The sequence below is a fragment of the Notothenia rossii genome (assembly GCF_949606895.1).
Source record: "Notothenia rossii genome assembly, chromosome: 8".
NCBI lineage: Eukaryota > Metazoa > Chordata > Actinopteri > Perciformes > Nototheniidae > Notothenia > Notothenia rossii.
The window spans coordinates 10,273,746-10,293,172 of NC_136906.1; the positions used below are offsets into that span (position 1 = coordinate 10,273,746).

The 19,427-nt window shown below is 39.0% G+C and overlaps 3 protein-coding genes across 4 annotated transcripts in view; all 3 read right to left on the reverse strand.

The window, feature by feature from the left end:
• recql5 (RecQ helicase-like 5) overlaps window positions 1-1,545 on the reverse strand; it is a 28,670-nt gene extending 27,125 nt beyond the window's left edge. For both annotated transcript variants that reach the window (XM_079644505.1, XM_079644504.1), the window contains exons 1-2: window positions 1,401-1,545; window positions 1,075-1,196 (exon numbers count right to left, since the gene is read on the reverse strand). In XM_079644505.1, coding sequence (XP_079500631.1) covers window positions 1,075-1,196; window positions 1,401-1,509 — 231 coding nt within the window. In that variant the 5' untranslated portion in view covers window positions 1,510-1,545. The remainder of the gene's footprint in view (window positions 1-1,074; window positions 1,197-1,400) is intronic.
• Window positions 1,546-2,390: 845 nt separating this feature from the next.
• LOC307015721 (uncharacterized protein) lies at window positions 2,391-7,753 on the reverse strand. Its single transcript, XM_079644512.1, has 10 exons — window positions 7,598-7,753; window positions 5,861-5,930; window positions 5,359-5,457; window positions 4,606-4,707; window positions 4,393-4,527; window positions 4,172-4,309; window positions 3,963-4,014; window positions 3,849-3,875; window positions 3,373-3,399; window positions 2,391-3,282 (listed from the first exon to the last, which is right to left on the reverse strand). Exons 2-10 carry the CDS (start codon window positions 5,918-5,920, stop codon window positions 2,723-2,725), a joined length of 1,200 nt encoding a protein of 399 aa, XP_079500638.1. The 5' UTR covers window positions 5,921-5,930; window positions 7,598-7,753; the 3' UTR covers window positions 2,391-2,722.
• A 1,952-nt stretch (window positions 7,754-9,705) lies between these two features.
• LOC307015725 (uncharacterized protein) lies at window positions 9,706-17,478 on the reverse strand. The gene is made up of 5 exons (XM_079644519.1): window positions 17,187-17,478; window positions 16,620-16,729; window positions 14,276-14,368; window positions 12,799-12,969; window positions 9,706-10,890 (listed from the first exon to the last, which is right to left on the reverse strand). The coding sequence occupies exons 1-5, from the start codon at window positions 17,335-17,337 to the stop codon at window positions 10,729-10,731; spliced, it is 687 nt and encodes a 228-aa protein (XP_079500645.1). The 5' UTR covers window positions 17,338-17,478; the 3' UTR covers window positions 9,706-10,728.
• Between the last annotated feature and the right edge of the window lie 1,949 nt (window positions 17,479-19,427).

Genomic DNA, 19,427 nt, shown 5'->3' on the forward strand with positions numbered 1-19,427 from the left:
AGTCCTGAATTCAAAGCCCTACATGAGTAAAAGTATGTACTTAAAGTAGGGCTGTCCAGAATACCATTTTTCGGGCTCTGGATATCCGGTAAAAATCAGCAGTGAATATTCGGCGCGCAGGAGAGTTAGCGCTGTTGACAGGAAGTTGTTGTTGCTATGGAAACAACGTGACGGAGAAAAGTAATATCTACATATAAAGACGGAGAAAGTAAACGATAACGTTTATGGTTAAGTGTTAGCACCCCCCGAAGAGGCACAAGCTCTTACGTTGATATTGGAGATTTTAATAAATTCAATTGAACGGAAAAAAATTATAATAACGAATATCCGAATAACGAATAGTACTCCAACGACCGAATATTCGGGTACAGCCCTAACTTAAAGTATGAACAAATATTCCCAATATATACGCAAATAAATAACAAGAACCTCTCATTTGTATTTAAATAGAGTCCTTGAGTAAATGTACTTTGTTACATTCCACTACTTTAAGTTTGTCTCTGCCTGCCACAGAATGAGGCAATCGAACATCTGACATCTATTTTTTTTTTTGTATATATATTTTTTTAATTAATGTATGATATGAATTGAATGAATTTTCATTTATTGTGTTCCTTGTAAAAAATACAAATAAAAAACATGTTCTTACTTTTGTTCAAAATGTAACAGTCTGTTTATATGTATGTATTTGTGTATAGATGTTGCAACTATACAGAGCTTTAGCAATACTGTGTGTAACTATGGTCATGCTAATAAAGCTATTGAATTAAAAGGTACTGTTTTTCATCAATATTACCTTGGTTGGTGATTGGCCTAATGGTTATACAAGACAAAAAAACGTTATGAAATCATAAAGTGGCCAAAATCTGATCAGCCCATTTTCAGACAGGTTTTTATATAAATGGATCAGGACAAAAAGTGAGCAAATATTTTTTCGTGAAACTTTCAGAATCTCTTTACACAAAGGCATGTTGATGTAGTAAGACATGAAAAAGTGGATTTTGCATAATAGGTGACCTTTAAGACATAATTGAGAGTGCACACTGCGCTGGAGCAGCCCAGTCAGACACTGACCTGAATGAGAGCGATTAGCGGGGATATAACCAGAGAGATACCCGGAGCCAGGACTGCGGGTAGCTGGTAGCAGAGCGACTTCCCTGCTCCCGTGGGCATGCACACAAACACATCCTTATCACCTGCAGGAAAAACCCAAAATAACCAACAATGCAACACAATAATCTCTCTTTCTGAAAACACTGCATATAAGATATCATTCAAACCGAGTCTCACATGTAAACAATAACACGACGTAACGTGAGTTAAGTTTGCATGCATGCTGCTAAAAGCCCGCTAACATTTGCTAACTATCGAAGAGAAACACAACAGATAAACTGTCTTACCTTTGACGACGGCTTTGACAACATCCTCCTGTATTTTGGATCGAAAGTTGTCAAACCCAAAGTGAATTTTTAAGGCTTGTGTTATAGTTTTTGTTGTTGTTGTCATCATGTATCTCTCTCATGGATGTACAATAAGATCTCTGTGGTGACGTCGCACACTGATGACATCATTAGAGTAGCGAGGAGGAATAAAAACTGATTTTTTTATTTTGTGTTTGTGAATACATTTTATTTATTTCATAGACCATTGTATTTGTTGTTTTATATTTGTTTTATTTGTATTTTATTATTATAAAATTAGTTTTGTAAATTAGTTTACGTACAACTGTTTGCCATAGAGCTCTTTGATTGGTCGAGCTGCCACGCCTTTTAGATGATAACAGCTGGTGGACATGCATTGGTATTTTGTCCAAAAGTTTATGGACACATCTGTACACAACTGAAGTGAGGAATTCTTAAAACTATTAAACAAGAAGTAAGAATAAAGGAACCCAGCTCCATGTCCTTTTCATGTAGGTGTTTGTTTTTTATGGTGCATTGTTCTAAACATGTACAAATTATTTGAGCACAAACCATAGACTGTATATATAAAGGCACAAACACTGTAAGACTGGAGTTATGGGGACTCAGGGCGTTTTTTTAATGATAATTGAGCCACAACCAGAATTACATATAAACCTTTAATGTAGTCAGAATCATTCTCCTTCAATGTCTCATCGTGTTAAATGTGTTTCCTCCCTATTTTACAGTGACATGCATCCCCCAATTTCAACTAGAATTGAAAATGAACAAGATAATATGGTGAGGCTGATAACTGTAAACCTCACTTTTTTATTTACTTAAGATACTATAACCTGTCATGGAGATTGTGTGATTATGTACAACATACTTTAGCTCTCAGGTGAGATTACTCTTTCTATCTAAAGGTGGAACTATTCATGTTATGGAAGTAGTTATCTACTTTACTTAAAAACAAGACAGACACAAAAGTAAGACATGTATTTGGTTTATTTATCATTCACAGAAATGCATCAGAAATGCAGGGTTAATATTGCACACAACATTACAGTAATACTACAGGGTTGTTATTTTAAATATATGAAAATACATTATGTGAAGGCAAAGAATAGCACTGTAACTCTATAGTGAGGAAGTGTTTGCGACGATTACGTTAAAGCATCAGCAGCAGCATAGAGAGTGGTCACTTAGTGGAGCTATCAATAATGGTCTTTAACATCAAGCTCTCCCAGTGATAATTATATAACCATTTATCACACTTTAATATGATATCTACTGGATTTTAAAGGAAGAGTTGGGGGAGCTCAACCCCAGATGCAGGGCGAGGGGCAGAAACGTTGGGTTTTAACTAGTGGAGACTTGATCACCAGATCATTGATGATCTCCACAGTACCGAACAGCGGGTACAACTTCTCTGTGAAGCACTCGTTGTAGGTGTAAATGTGGATGTGTTTGTCCACGTCATAGAAGGACAGCTGGCCGCGGTCGTAGTCGAGGTAGATGCCCACCTTTTCGGGGATGAGGTAGGCCGGCAGGGAGGTGAAGGGCACCGTCAGCGCCTTCAGCTCAGAGCCCCTCTCCAGCCTCAGGCTCAGGTAACCCGTATCTGTGTTCAGGGACTTGAAGCCTTTCCTCAGGGCCGACTCTTTGGCCACGCCCAGCCTCCAGTCCCGCTCTCCAACCTCGGCTTCCCAGTAGTGGCGGCCGGAGCCCAAGCCCTCCATCCCGACGGCACACCACCAACCGTCGAAGCGCTGGTGTAAGTTGGGAATATCCTTCCTCTCGTAGCCACAACGCATCCGCTTCTCGTCGGAGGAGATGAGCAGGTCAGGGTTGGCAGTGTCCAGATCCAGAGTCACCTCCACTAGAGAGAAAAGTAACATGGTTCAAATGACATACAGGTACAGTGCAGATTAAAGTTTATACTTGTAATTTGATCAAATAAATGCTCTACCTGCAGCCTTTGAGATCCAATCCCACACTGCAAAAAAAACAGAGGGGCTTTAGCAATAATAAAACACCTTATTTGTGGAGCACCATTCATACAACACATGCAGTACAGAGTGCTTAACAATGGAGAAATTAGACATTGGATTAAAAATAACTATTGAGTATCAAATTAATGGAACACAAGATGGAGATAAAAAATAAGATAGTAGAATACATATAATGGAAAATAAAACCAAATAATGTTTCTCTTTTATTCTCTTCTTCTTTGTTCTTAACATCAGTGGTAGAGATTTTAAGTTTTTAACCAAAAGTTCAGAAAGTATTTCCCCTATGGAGCACTCTCTAACATCTCATTTTGATGGTTGCAAATCAATAATGGTCCCTACAAAGAGCACTGAAATGTTGATCTCTACATCACATGTTTGAAACCCATCAGTGGTTGTATGTAATGTTTGTATGCTAATATACAATGTCACTCACCTGGTTGAGGAATGTAGGATATGCTACCTGGATGGAGAGAGTAACAGACTCATAAGGATTGACATTTTCCAGATTTATAACAGAAATAATCTTGATAAATGTTTAATTTAATACCAATCTTCTGAGTCTTCTGCTTCCACATGAGCCACTGGTGCGGTATGGTATCCTGCAAGAACACCAACAAAGGTTTGTTCTACAACTGCACAATAAACACAAGACCTTAAGCTGACTCTGTGAACTGTTACATATTCTTGGTCGAATGCACTTATTGTAAGTCGTTTGGATAAAAGCATCAGCTAAATGTAATGTTACATGGATTCTACCTTATCTGGGCGCTGCACGATTAGAGTCCAAAACACCAGCTCCATAGCGGCCAGCAGATTTGGCGCGCGGCCCCAACGCCAGGCCGACTGCAGGTCCTCCAGAGACTTAGCCACCGGCTCCCCGGGCCACACACTTTGCTGCAAGATGGTCGATATTAATAAAATATGTCTACTGAGGCAACAAAGCCAGGGTAGCAGTAAATGTTATTTATACTTCTCACCTCAGGCTGAGCTCTCAGGTCCTTGATCCAGTTTAGAATCACAGCTTTGGCCTCCAGCAGGTCCTGCTCATTGATCATATCAGGGTGCTTAACATCATCCATCTCTGGCCAGCCGTCAGTCTGCATCGGCCTCTTCTGCAAAAAGAAACATGGCTTTAGTGGTAAGATCCTCTCTGTTCAGTAAGTCAATGCATGCTTTTTTCTGATAAACACCTTGCTCTCTAGCATGGAGGCCCACTGCAGGACGAAGACCTTGCAGAGGGGGGTCGGCCAGGTGTCGTCCAGGTTCCAGATGTGCTCCAGGACTTCTGACCTCTGCAGAGGCAAGGGATGGAAACGTGGGTTTGGTGGCAGACAGGAAATGAAGACAATAGCTAATCTTCTTTTGGGCCCTGACTTGTGGTAATTGTCCCAATTAGCTCAATACCAAGGCTAAACAATATAAGGAAAATATGTGACGATGTGGTTGAAGATCCCTATAATGATATTACTTCCTATGAAAAGCTATTGAAGAATCAGTTCTGCCTCTCAGCTGCTTTCTATGTGTTGCTAAAATACAACACATTATAGTGCACTTTTCAACTAGAGTGCAACATCCCAGACTTTTGTAATGTGTTTATGGTGCAAGTTGACATTGTATACATCCATATTTTTTAAGTTACAATAGTTTATTTTAAACGTTTTTATAATTGTTATATTCCTTGTTTATTTTCTTACAAGGTATCTTCTCTCTTCTCGGTGTTTACATGTATGTAGGCTTATGCTTCACACACACCAAAGCAAATTCCTTGTATGAGTAAACTTATGCAATAAACATGTTTCTGATTCTGATTGTGCTGACGATTAAATAACTATATATTGTAAAGCCCTCCTCAAGAGGGAGTCAGTGACTGTATATATGTATAGGGCAGAGTTTCTTTTTTTTTTTATATGAAGAATTTCAGTTTTGAATGAGGGTGTATTCACCTGGCACACTCGGCTTAGATCTCTTGCCAGATCCACAATAAACAGCTGATCTTCATCCAGAGGCTCCCTCTTCTCGTTCTGCGCTCTTTTGCGTGATTCCTGTGAGAACATAAAAAATGTAAGGATTTTCTCTGGGAATGTGTTTGGAAAAGGGGAGAATTCTCAGACGTTTGAAAGACATCAGTTCTGCTTTTCAAGTGCCTTTGAGAGTAATAAGGTCAAATTAGAAAAGCAGGGGGTCACTCAGCCTGATTAAAATGCAAACCGAGGCTCTGTTCCTGTCAACAAGACAAAGAGAGAAAGACACCCCTTCTCTTCCAGAGTCTTTCAGCAGCTCTCTGTTGTTCAATTAAACCAGGAATGGAGAAATGTGTGTCGTCATGTGGTACATAAAACTGTTGTCATTTCAACTGTCAACCGAAAAAACAGGTTCGCGCATTAAACACATGATTTTTTTGGCTCTTTTATTGGTATGTTTAATGGACTTAAATAAAGGTCTTACCTTTATCTTGGCTGTAAAGTTTTTGGCCGGCTCCAACATGAAGTGAAAACATTGCATCATCTTGGCGGGTCTGTATTAAGAGTCCGACAGAATTAACACAAACATGTTGGTTCAGAAAATGATTTACTAGCAAAAACATTACTATTTGTTCCTGTTAGCAGCCTGGGCACTCTGACACAGGACATAACAGGTCACATTGTTATATCCAAGCCATACTCAAATACGATGTTGACATATTAATACATTACTTGGCTAGAGTATGTCAATTTTATGATACCTAATATTTCCATTCATATACATTTCAGTGGGAAATGTAGTTTTTAATACAATTTTGAATTCAGGGCATTTACTTGAAATGGAGGATATTTAGACTGTGGTATTTCTACTTTTACTTAAGGATCTAAGTACGTCTTCCACTAAAGATTAGTTGGATACTTTCTTGTCGTCATGTGTTCAAGTAAAATTTCTCAGCTTGTACTGTAAATTCTGATAGTTTACCACTGCTATTCAATAATTTTAGGATGTTATTATCAAATCTTGACTGTGAACCCCAAACACATTAAAATGTGTGGTCTGTGAGATTTGAATCTGTAGTCAGACACTGAACTGGAATGCTGCTTTATATCCAAAAACAACAGCGTTATGTGAATCCTTAAACATGTGATGGAAAGTGTCCATGGCAATTTAAAAAACATAACATCAGTATTCAAAGTCAAGGGGGTCACAGCCTCGCCTTTGGCAGGCATTACACGTATACAGCTACTAGAGTCAAATAATCTTTAGTAAAACAAAGGAATTGGTCAAACAGGAAGTATTATAGGAGGTTGTATCATAGGCCAAAATACATACAGAAAGAGATCATATAAAGCAAATAAAGCAGGCAGCCTAAAACATGACAGGCACTGCAGACTTCCATCTCCTGAGATATCTCTCTCTACTGTCCTCCTCACTCACTTGCTGTCTATCATCATCATCTGCAGAAAGGTGCAGTAGCTCAGGGTCTGGCTGGCACTGACCATGTCGGGATGACTAGTCAGGTTTTCATGCTGACCCAGCGGGTGAACATAAATAATTAAATCCTATCTGTACTCGCACTTTACCCCATTTAATTATAAAGGCAGCACTGGAGTTTATCCACAATGTTATCTAACACAGTCATAAATAGAGGCCTGTTCGGCTATGAATGGAGTTATGAAGGTACTTTTTTTTAATAGCACATCAGAGCGGGCAAGCTCCAAAAAGCTGCAACTCCCTTGAATCTGGATACAGCAGTGCAAGTGAGTTCATATGCTGTGTTTCAACATAATGCAGTAATGATGATTCATGCAAAGCTTAAATCCATAACATTACAGTAAATAACATAATTGTTAATAATAAATGCTATTGGGATTGTAGAGATTGAAACAACGCTGTAAAATTATTACAAAATGAATGATCCGTTAGACTGGTTCATCAATGTCGTGAGAAAACATGACCCTGCAGTTTTTGCAGCGACCCAGTTAGAGCCAGCTGATGACTGCGCATGAAGTAAACACACACCTGACGGGTGACTTTGCGGCAAATCTGGATTATAGCTGCAGTAAGAGCCATTTTGCAATTTGAATAATACCGTTTATGCAGCTCTGAACGCAAAATAATAAACTATGTTATACATTTGTGCTAGTAGTTATGTCATATAACTGCAGAGCGTCCAGCAATACAACACAAATAATATTTGCACATCACGCACGAGCCTACCTTTCTCTTCGGGGGGTTTGCAAATAAGTTTTCTTCTTCTCTTGAGTTGAAAAGCGAGCAGATGCCTGTGTCTGCAGGAAGTGTTGGTACTGTATGCTGCAGTGTCTGACCTTGTTTACATGCCAGACTGACGGTTGGCTGCTCGGGCAGGTTCGGGTTTCTCCGTCAGTGACGAAAGACGTCATCCGGTGGACAAAGCAGGCAGCCATGTTTGGAAGGTAATTATGACTCAGGTCCAGGTCTACAGTTTGGTATATCTAAATTATTTTTGATTGTAAACAACATAAGTTTAAAGTTTTTACTCCAGTGCTGTACTTGAGTATTTTTGACTTAATGTTATTTTCTTAAATGCTACCTTCTTCTTACTAAACTATTTGTTTAGAGTGTACTTTGTCTTCACTACATCTATTTAAAATCTATTGTTGCATAGCTCCTACAAAACATTTCATAAAATAAAATGCATGGTGACAGATTTACCTGCCTAACAATATAAAGTTGTTTAAGTGAGCTCCACCTCAGATATAACAGTAACGAGAGGTGGGAAGTAACTCATTACATTTACTCAAGTACTCAATTTTGAGATACTTGTACTTTACTTGAGGTTCTTTTTTTCTTCTTCTCCACTACAATTCAGAGGTAAATCATGTACTTTTACTCCACTACATGTATTTCATACCTTTAGTTACTTTACAGATTTTGATTAATGATGTGAAATATACTCAACACTTTAATAAGACTTTAGTTACACCTGCAGTAAATTCACAAGCTACCCTGCAGTATACAAAGTGATTAAAACTAGCTGCACCTTTACCAGCTTTGCGAACACTTTAAAGCTTCAATAATTATAATGAAAACATATGTATTACTCTGAAAAGGACCAATCTGCATAATGAGTACTTTTACTTTTGGTACTTTAAGTATATTTTGATGATATTACTTTTGTACTTTTACTTGAGTAACATTTTGAATTCAGCACTTTTACTTGTAACAGAGTATTCCTACACTCTGGTACTTCTACTTTTACTCAAGTGCAAGATCTGAGTACTTCTCCCACCTCTGCAGTAAGAAGCTTCTTGCATGTTTCTACATCAGTAATAATTATCTTTTAATATAATAATCTAACTAAGGGGCCATTCTACTGTATAAAAAATACTTGAGCTTTGAAACCATAATTATATTGTAATGCATGTAATGTAATTTTACAACGCTGTATTTCAGACAAAAATAAAGTGTTTTATTTCAAATGTTTTACTTTAAACTCTACAGGACCGGTATAGTACCAATAATATAAGTGAGGCTTGAATCGATTATTTTATTTTAGATCTAAACCTTCATCTTCATAATTATATCAACTCAAATGCCTGCCCACTTCTGGCCAGATACTTGATATGTGAAATATCAATATTAGAGGGGAAATTATAGAGCTGCTGCTTATTTCTAATTAAAAAGTTAGGCCCATCACTTTTTTTGGGCTCCAGATAAAGAAACATTTGACTAGAGTTGAAAAGGACAACCCAGTGTGTGGGATAATATGAGACGTGTGTGTTATCAGGGCTACTTTAGAGTTTCACAGACAGTTATATCTTTGTGTTTTTCAGTCAAAGAAGAAGACTGTGTTCAGTTTTCTGCCTGCAGGCTCTGCGGCCTATTGACATTGATTTGGCTTTCCACTCTAAATAGCCTTAACACTAAACATGATCATAAGATTTGTTGTAAATATCAAAATAGTAACAAAATGACATACTGCTCACAATGGGCTTTCATTGATACTGAGAACTAAATGCACTAAAGTATTCAATATTTTGCAATGAGAAGAAACGGCAAAGTAAATGTGATGTAGGCTCATTAGATATTTGGAGCATATCTTGGACAAGGTGTTAGAAATCAATAAAGCATTACTCATTAGGAATCAGTATTAATAATTACTATTGTTTATCTTTTTCTGATAATTTCTACAATTTTTTTATTTTTAGTGGTATAAGAGCTGCCACAAAAAAATATCAAAAGAAAAAAAATATATATATATAGAGCTGAAATAGATGAGTGCGATGAGGAGCGGAAATCTCTCCACAATTAAATGTGAGAACATAGGAAACAAAGCCAAGAAGAAAGTTGGAAACAAGTCTTAATTTGAATTGTCCGTCCTGTCTCTCACACACCCACACATAAAAATGCATGAAAATATCAAAGAGCAGCCTCTCTGTGAGTGGCACTGCAGCTGTTTGCACTGACGCTGTGTTACTGCTGTAAATTCCAGTCCATCAACAAACAATATATAATTATTACATTTTTTTTAAGAAATAATGAGGAGACGTCGTTCTTCAAATAAATACAGTACATGACAATGTGCAAGACAGACATTTGGCGTGTGTACATGGAAGAATGACAATGTGTGATGAAGAGAACAAAGCAGGTCTGACACGGGTGTTTGTTTTCATTTCACATTCAAGCTGCTTCACTCCACTTGTTGATGCTGCCTTTGGGAGACAGAACAAACAAATCAATGCTTCTGAAAGTAAGAAATCATCAAGACTCCGATCTGCCTTAACGAATAAAAACAGCAAAGTGGTCATAAAAACAACATATATGTCTTGTTATAAGTCCATGGAAGACACTCATGTGTACCTTTTTTAATTATTTCCCTCTCACATGCTCTATGGCAGTATGTTACGGCCTCGGCAGGGTAAACAACAATAAGCCTCTGATAACCTTATAAGCAACACTATGAGGTCTCTGGTTTAGGACAATAAAAGAGTAAACAAGTGTTCAGTGATAGTATAATCAACAAGGTAAATAGCGGTTCCCTTTTTTGGTATTTTGTACTCCACCTTTTTCGTCTTCAAGGTGAACCAGCCACCTCAGTAAATGTCAATATCTCGTGATTGTCCTTTGAAATTCATCAGCAAGTACAGTAGTGGCCACAAAGTGTTTTTGACATTCGATAGTCTTTTCACAAAACTCCTCTTTGGTTGCTCCTTCATCAGCTGTCTCTCCATATAAGCTCAGTCTTGGGGTATCAGCTTGTGTAAAGTGAAGAAGATCTTGGTTTTAATCCACTCTTCTTCGTTTGGTAACTTTATCTGTGTATGTAAAGCTATCACACGTCTTTCACATTCGCGAGATCAGTAAAATCACACAGGTAGAACAGTGCTGTTGGAGTCAGAGTTGATCAGACGAGGTGTGTCCGTGTTGGTGAAGATACTCTGAGGAAAGGAGAGGTCCAGATTGGATGACAGGATGTTGTACGGCAGCTCTATAGAATGGCGGACACTCTCTTCATATGTTGGAGGAGGCTGTGGGAAAGACAGAAAGACAGGAAAATATTTAAACAGGTTTGAAAATGCAATCCAAAACAGCTGCTCAGCAACAAAAAGCAGCCCATCAAAAAATGCAATTAGTTGGTGAAAATATTGTAGCTTTTCTTTTAGGAGCTGGTAGAGACCAAACCGAACACTAAAAGAGAGGAAATGTTGGACTTTCATTGGGCTATAAGGGATATAAACACGCCACAAATTAATGACAATATCGTACTTTGTATGATGGGCTTTGTAGGTTTAAATAAGTCATTTATGGATTCCTTGTGATGTAATTTTCAAAGAATACATTTTTTTCCCCGATATTAAAGTCATACATTTACAGGAAAAATAGTAACATATTCTCTAAGATTAAACTGGTACATTTACAGAATAAATGATCTTTAGAAAGATAAAAGTCACAAGTGTAATCAACACAGTTGCAAGTGGTGAAAAAAAAGGGGAGGGTTTACATTAAGATCCTGAACAAGACTTTTTATTTCATTTGAACCAAATTTCAATGCCACTTTTGCCTATTTGCTAAAAGACAATGTCCTCGCTATCCATCCATTTAGGACCATTGCTGTGCTTTAAGGTCATATCCAGTCCCAGGATGAAAGCTTTGCTTGTATAACACCCTGAGTTCTGATATATATCCCTCAAAATAAGTGGAACATGTTTGTATTTACACTTCCAATTAATCTCCACTTCAGCCGCCTGGAACATATTTCACTCCAATGCATTATCTTTCCGATCACATCCGACAGATTCACACTGGGCCTTCTTATCTTTTAATTGCTTGGGGACCCTCAGGCGACAAGAGCAACCCTAGTGCCCTGCCCTCTGCGTGATACACACACCACACACACACACACACAACACACACACACACACACACACACACACACACACACACACACACACACACACACACACACACACACACACACACACACACACACACACACACACACACACACACACACACACACACACCATGCCACAAAGTTTGACTACTATCCTGCCTCTGGCCGCAGGACAGGCGGACAGACGTAAATTAAGGGACCATCAGTCGAACTCTAGTTGGGAGGTAGGGAGACTTTTCAGTGGTGATGGGTTGACTGTGAGTTGTGCTTTCTTTCTTTGTGTGTATGTGTGTGTGTGTGTGTGTGTGTGTGTGTGTGTGTGTGTGTGTGTGTGTGTGTGTGTGTGTGTGTGTGTGTGTGTGTGTGTGTGTGTGTGTGTGTGTGTGTGTGTGTGTGTGTGTGTGTGTGTGTGTGTGTGTGTGTGTGTGTGTGTGTGTGTGTGTGTGTGTGTGTGTGTGTGTGTGTGTGTGTGTGTGTAATGGGTGGGCAGCCATGCTAAGGACTGTTTAATTGCAGAAAAAAGAGGGAGGTCAAAGAAGAAAAAACAGTAGAAGACAGGAGCACAAAGCTGCATTCCCGGGCTGTGTTTGCTCTCAGGATGCAGGCTTTAATTATGTTTGATGTGCCTTTTTCTCATTACCTTGTTTGCCCAAGCGTTGTGCGAGTCAAAAGCTCAGCAGAAGATCAACATGGTAAAACCTTGAAATGCGTCTGCCAGCACAATTCAGCAGCGAGCGCGAGATGAGCAGATAGTGCTTAATGTTTACCGCACTCTGAATGCGGTCTAATCTTTGAACAAGCTCTTGTTACAATATTGCATGACAGCGTGGTCATAATAGAAAGAGCCTGCTTGTTATTATCTCTATTCACTGTGAAACTACCCATGAGGGACCTTGATAATGACGGTTCGTATGAGCTTGAGCTAAACCTGTAATAGGAGTACATTATACTTTCCGTTCCCAGGCTCAAAGACAGCACCTGGAATACTTCATTGTCAAAGCATTTGACACTGTATCAAGTGTTAATCCCTTATCATGCCGACCTCAGTTACAATGGGTCCATTGAGGCCGAAGCGGTCTGCGATCATCATGTGGATCTGCCTCTGGCGGTCCTTCTTTCGGACGCTCTCGTAGGAGGGGAGCCTCGGCATGGGGGAGTCCAGAGTGGGGAGGCTGTAGCTGGAGGGCAGGCCGATGAAGAACAGCTGACCCGCCTGCTGAGACACACAGAGGGACACTTATGAGAGACAGGAAACAGAGTCTTTTATGTGCTGAGGATGTGTGGATTATTGAAACCTGCTTAAAAGGGATACTTCACTTCCAAAATGACCATATGAGTGTAAATTACAACCCCTTTGATACCTGTAATACTTGAAGGAAAACACAGTGAGCAGGAGTAAAGACTTGAAAAGGTGTACTAAATTGAATGGCAACCCCATTTAACAACAACAAATCTGTATCATAACATCTGTTTGCAAACTCTCACACAAAGTCTCATTGATCCTGAGGTGTGCTAACTACTTCCAAAACACAAGTATTTTCACAGACACTTTTTGAACACTTAAACAAAGCTTTAACAATCTCACACTTGCACATTATTGACACTTGTCCCTGACAAGTACCAAGGGTAATACGTTATAAGGTTTAAGCGTATACACATGTGTTTGTTAAGTAGTGAGCATACGACTGGATAAATTACAAAAGTATAGCAAAGCTAAGACAATCTGTCCTCACTTAGCAGATGTTTTTTAAGTGTTTTTTTAAACAGAAACCTTTTTAAAAACACAAACAATGAGGGCAAACTTAATGCTGTATAATTCATGTAAAGGCTTCTGTCCAAAACTGAATTCCACCTCTTAAAATGATGATTTCCATTTATTGGATTTAATTGATTGTACAATTAAACTGTGATGTTGGTTGTTATTGACGCAATGGTCCCTTTAAGTGTTGTTGCTGTAAGGAATTGTGTGATGACATTATCACCTTTCCTTTCATAAAGACTGCTGCAGTGTTCCCTAACTAAATAAGAAAGAAAGCATTTAAACACATTTCCTCAGCATTTAGAGAAATCGCCCAGCCATTACGATGGTGGCCACTTAAATACTTCTGGGTCATTTCACTCAATTAGGAACCTTCCTAAGTAAAAAAGATGTTGGGAGACCTGCCTAAGTTCCTTGAGAGTTTGTAAACAGATGTTTTGATGTATTTATTGGGCTTCAATTCATTAGGACTTCACGTTTTTTCCTCGCTGTGGAGACAAATAAAGCTTTCTTCAAGAACTCAAGGTAACTCAGTCTGAGTAATTAATTAACACATGGACCTTTTTGGTGTAAAGTATTCCTAAAGCTATAACGTCATGGAAACATTAACTTTAGAGGCGAGTGCCTATTGATCTACTGAGTAAAATGTACAGTTTGTGTAGTAGAGGAACAGAGAGTGTGCCTGTAAAGAGTACACAGAAGTCTAAGTGCTTTTCAAGGCTAATAGCAGATGTTGCTAATGCACTATAGGCTCTCTCACCTGAGTGTTGTTGTCATCCATGATCTCACTCTGCTCCAGACAAGGAGATCCCACCAGTGTTTGTCTGCTGCTGTAGTACTGAGGAGGAGAACCCTGTAAAACAAGCAGTAATGGAACAAGTGTGTCTCAGCAAGCAGAGCCTTAGTTATTCATGACCTGCGTTTATTAGTTTATATTTTTATGGATTCTCCAATTAGTCAAAAACAATCCACCCATTTCAGTTCAATTGACCAATCTTCATGCCTTGTTTAATCACTGTAGACATTGGCTGGTTTAGCAATACCATAAATTATCCAATCAATAAGGCGACCACCCTCCGATTTCCGTGCCTCCTCCCTGCCCCTCCCACTCTGAAACAAGACCTGTCAAAGTCTCACTGTATGTATGTGGTGAAAAAAGACTGGCAGGAAAAGTAGGTAATTGCCTTGAGTCTAAATGAGTCTCTTTGTGTGAAGAACAATGTGATGTCCCACTGTTTTTTGAGGGTCACTAGGCAACAAACCCCACCGTGTGGTCTTTTTTCTGACTCCGTCTTCCTCTTGTAGCTGCAGCAGGTACCTCTTAACGAGCACACTCCAATACACATTATAGCCTCGTATGTCATTTGGGTCGGCATTACAACAAAGTCAATTTGTTGCTTGACTGGGATTCAAATCCAGCGTGAGGTTAAGAGTTGTTAGGAAACAAACTTTGACTGTTTCTACCGAGGCGATTTCCTTTGACCAAGAGGCCGTAAAAGTTGAAGTTTGGTATGTAAAGTAGTATGAAATTCTGTGATTTATCATTTTCCCATGCAGACTAGTTAAACAATGACATCACTCACACTTAGAGTGACACACTCAAACGACCTTTGCCACAACCCTGACATCATTTCAGAGAGATGGAGACGATTGAAAAAAGGTGATGTCAGAGGTCACTTTCCCTCACTGGTTTGTACTTTTAAGAAGCAAAAAAGAAAAAGTCCTTTTTTTTTAAAAAAGGGAAAAAAGGGAGACTCGTCCTTTGTCTCCTGCCATTGATTCATCCAGTGTGAAAAAGCACAACCGTGTTAAATCAGTGTTGAAGTCGGGGGGAGGACCCCAGCGGCAGTGTGTCTTTTTCCCCGCTGCAAACCTAAAGGAGAGCCATTGTCCCCGTTGTGTCCCCAACACCCACACTATTCATGGTGCATACTGGAGCAGGGAAAGGTATGTGACGATGAAGTTAAAGACATGCAATGTCCCATAGGAGCACAATGAAAGAACGTTTGTGTGTTTGTTGACTAACTTTCACTTTCTGTCTCCTGATAATAAAAAATGCATCTCTCTTTTTAATCACATTATGTCAATTGTGGGTTTCAGGAACAATTCAAACAACCCCCCAAGTGTATTTACTAACCAATAATGAATGAAAATGAAATCTGAATACACAATATGGGTGTAGACTTTGGCACTGATTAAAGTCTGCCTCTGTCATGTGTTTGACTGTAGCTACTGACCTGACTGTAAGTGAGTCTTATCAGCCACATGGTGTACAGACTCAGTTGTAACAAGATGCTTCTTTGTACCGGTGAGACGCTCTGTTAGTTCCTCAAAAGGAACAACAGGACTTCTCCATTAAAACCGCAACTGAACAGAGCTTCCTGTCCATTGAAGGGGGGGGGGGTATAAGTCTCTGCAATCCAAAGATAACACTCAAACTTGACCCCTGGGACTCTTAGAGGTGAGAAACAAGTCAGGAAGAGGATGCAGAGAGAATAAACAACCTAGGAAAAGTTACTTCTGTGTTTACATGTTCATTTCACCTCATCCTGCACCTCTCACTTACAGCTTAATTTAGGCAGAGATTTTGTGGTGTTTATCTAATTTATAATGATTTGAAATGCCACGCGCTCCCTTAAAAGCCCTCAAAGATTAGGTTGTTTTGCTTCACCTACTTTGCCGGTGTAAGCAAGAAAATCTGATAAGCAGTGATTTCATTATAAGGTGCTGGAGTAGCATCAATATGCGTGTTGAGTGCTAATTTTGTCCTTTTCCATCCGAGTGGCTGTGGCGGATATTTCTGCAGGGCAGCTAATTCAACTGAGGCAAATCCATCGCCTGACAATGATCATATCAACTTTATTGTAGTCTTTTTTTTCCCACAGCCATGCAAATTGAATCTGACACTTCCTAATGGCGCGACACTAAGGGAGTGCACATAGTGTCTTTGAGTCTGTGCCCAACGCCCCCCCCCCCCCCCCCATCTCTCTTTTAGTGTGGTCTCATCAACTGTGCTGGATCAGGATCACATCTGAACGTACGAGTCACTTTCAGAAAGAGAAACCTCAGCACAAAAGGCACTTTGTTTTTAGTTGAAATCTTACCATATCTGCATGTGGCCCCTGATAGGAGCGTAGCTTGCAGCACAGGAGATCCTTGCGGTAAATAATGGACAGCAGCACCACAATCACCACAAAGAACACCAGAGAAGAAACTGTGAGAAAATCAAGAGAGAAGGACATGTTTGTTAATCAGTGTGGAACAGACAGACATTGTGTTAGTGTGTTTTTCTGGCTGTGAAACTTGTAAAAGAACAGTTTTGTCCTTTGAACAATTCAAATCTGTGAAGTTGAGTCATATGAAGAGTCTGATTGACAGTCTGTCTCTATAATGTGAACACTTACAGGTGTAATTGATGTCCTTTGTGCTACCTGTCCATCAAAAACAATCACATCGCAGCTGGAAAATAATATTCTGCCACTTATGTGTTAGAGATGGTTGCAATATGTGACAGTCAAAGTAGCTGATATCTATAAAAAGAAACGATCTAGTACAACCCTTATCATACTGCAGTAAGTGCAAATACAAAGGAAGTAGAACAATTATCCTGACAGATGTTTTTTTTTAGCCAAATCTTTGAATACATTTGACAGTTTAAAGGTTTTACTTACATGATGCAGCGACCACTGTGAGTTGATCCGATGTCAGCTGTGAGGAGGGCATGGTAGGACTTTGAGTTGTGGACATTTCTTCGGTGTAAACTGTAAGTGTAGCCTTCACAAATCCTCCTGAACTCATAAGGTTCAACACAAAGCCTCTCATCTTATTTATCAGAGAAAGAAACGGAGACCAGCTCTGTCGCTCCTCTTCATTGTCTGCTCGCTCCCGGAGAGGGTCACAGTCCACATGCGCTCTCTGCAAGTCCGATCAAACTCTCCACTCGGTAAACATGCCACAGTGTGTGTGTGTGTGTGTGTGTGTGTGTGTGTGTGTGTGTGTGTGTGTGTGTGTGTGTGTGTGTGTGTGTGTGTTGTGTGTGTGTGTGTGTGTGTGCGTGCGTGCGCGTGCGCGTGTGTGTGTGTGTGTGTGTGTGTGTGTGTGTTTGTGTGTGTGTGTGTGTGTGTGTGTGTGTGTGTGTGTGTGTGTGTGTGTGTGTGTGTGTGTGTGTGTGTGTGTGTGTGTGTGTGTCAAGGCGAAATTACGCCCTCTTTCCCCAACGCGTGACGTCGCTCTGGCTGCGCGCTCGGCACTTTGGTTTATGGACAGCAGGCTGCAGCACACACAAGTGCCAACAGATTTATTATCAAGGCTCCTTAAAACAGCAATATGGCATGCAGTTATCCAAGAAGTACTCACATACTTTACTTAAGTTGAAGTAGAAATACCAACTTTAAAAAAAAAAGTCTTAACAGGTTCAAAATCATACAAAAGTAGTCAAAATATGCTTAAAGTACCAAAAGTAAAAATGTTAGTTAAGTAATGGCCCTTTACAGATACATGTTTATGTATACACTGGATTATGCACTATGCATGTGTCCCTCCCAACTGGTAAGAGCGGAGCTCATTTGAATTCATTTGTAAAAGGAAAATCCCTATTTCAATTATTGTAGTATGAGTGTGTCTGTCATTCAATAAAAACATTAATCAAAAACGTAAATACATTATATATCAATGCTGGTTATCTTTAACAATAACAACATAGTTTATTCATTTGTTTTGTATTATCTTATAATCTGAAAAAGTCACTAGTAATTAAATCTGTCAAATCAAACCAAAATTTGAATGTTTTACATAGCACTTTTCATGCGTAAAAATGACTCGTTGCGCATAATGAAAAGGAGTAGAATAAGAATAAAATGTCAGATAAATGCAAAGAATATTATTGGCTTCCAAAAGTGGAGTAGAATGAAATAGCATAACATTTAAATATGTATTTAAAGTACAAGTACCAGAACATTGTATACTTAAGTATTCAGTAATTTAGCACTGAACACATGTTTTACAGCCAGGTTACACACATTTCAAATAATGTTCATACAATATGCCTTACTTTCTGTTTCCTCCCTGTCTCGTCTGCTCAGTGGCTTCCAGACCAGATTAACTCCCTGCATGCCTGAGCTGGACACCCGTTACCCTGGAGACCGTGGGGATCCCGTCCTGAGATGATTTATAAGCAGACAAAGAGACAAAAATGTAGCATTAGTATTCATGGATGGGAGCTATGGGAGACAGATTTTTTAACTTAAAATGCCAGCTGACAACTTTTAAATGTTTGCTGCAATATTATAGGCCTTATAATAATATTAATCATATTGCTGTTAAAACCATTTTTGTAATGTAAAGCGTTGCAGATCTACCCTAACATTTGAGGACACGACGTGGGATTATTTTAATTTTCATTAGAAGTGGCCATGACCTTGGTTTTTTAACACAATCAAACTGTAAAGCATTAATTAAGATGCTGATCATGTAAGAAGGGGGTTACATACATAATGAAAAAATATAGCCTTTTTAAGTAAATAATACAAGTTATGTCTAGAACAATATAGGATTTTAGCACAGATCAAGATACAAAGAAAACCTCACAATATGTTGATGGTGGGGAATGTCCATTATCCTGATTATACTCACAAGAGTTACTTGTAAACGTTGTCAAGCTCACTATCATGTTAGAGGTAAAAAAAAACGTTTGGATTCAACTTCAAGTGTTTTTAAAACTATTTATTTATGGGTCTCCAAAACTACCCTGTTACAAAAAATAACATATCATATTTATTTATTTAGTTGATTATAGTACGTTATAGTTAGTTTAGTAACTAAGTAATTAGTAATTTGATTGTTTCTAGGTAGATTTTTATATAAGAACAATAAGACAATTACGTTTTGTCTCTATTTAGCAAATCCACTGGCAG

What these genes read in the sequence shown, in the direction of transcription:
- LOC307015721 (XM_079644512.1), bottom strand. Translation starts at nt 5,920, where the DNA reads ATGATGCAATGTTTTCACTTCATGTTGGAGCCGGCCAAAAACTTTACA. An exon ending in ACTTTACAGCCAAGATAAAG is followed by an intron (nt 5,458 to 5,860) that starts GTAAGACCTTTA and finishes ATGTTCTCACAG; the next exon opens with GAATCACGCAAAAGAGCGCA. An exon ending in CCTCCATGCTAGAGAGCAAG is followed by an intron (nt 4,528 to 4,605) that starts GTGTTTATCAGA and finishes TTCTTTTTGCAG; the next exon opens with AAGAGGCCGATGCAGACTGA.
- LOC307015725 (XM_079644519.1), bottom strand. Translation starts at nt 17,337, where the DNA reads ATGAGAGGCTTTGTGTTGAACCTTATGAGTTCAGGAGGATTTGTGAAG. An exon ending in AGGGGCCACATGCAGATATG is followed by an intron (nt 14,369 to 16,619) that starts GTAAGATTTCAA and finishes CTTGTTTTACAG; the next exon opens with GGTTCTCCTCCTCAGTACTA. An exon ending in ATGGACCCATTGTAACTGAG is followed by an intron (nt 10,891 to 12,798) that starts GTCGGCATGATA and finishes TCTTTCCCACAG; the next exon opens with CCTCCTCCAACATATGAAGA.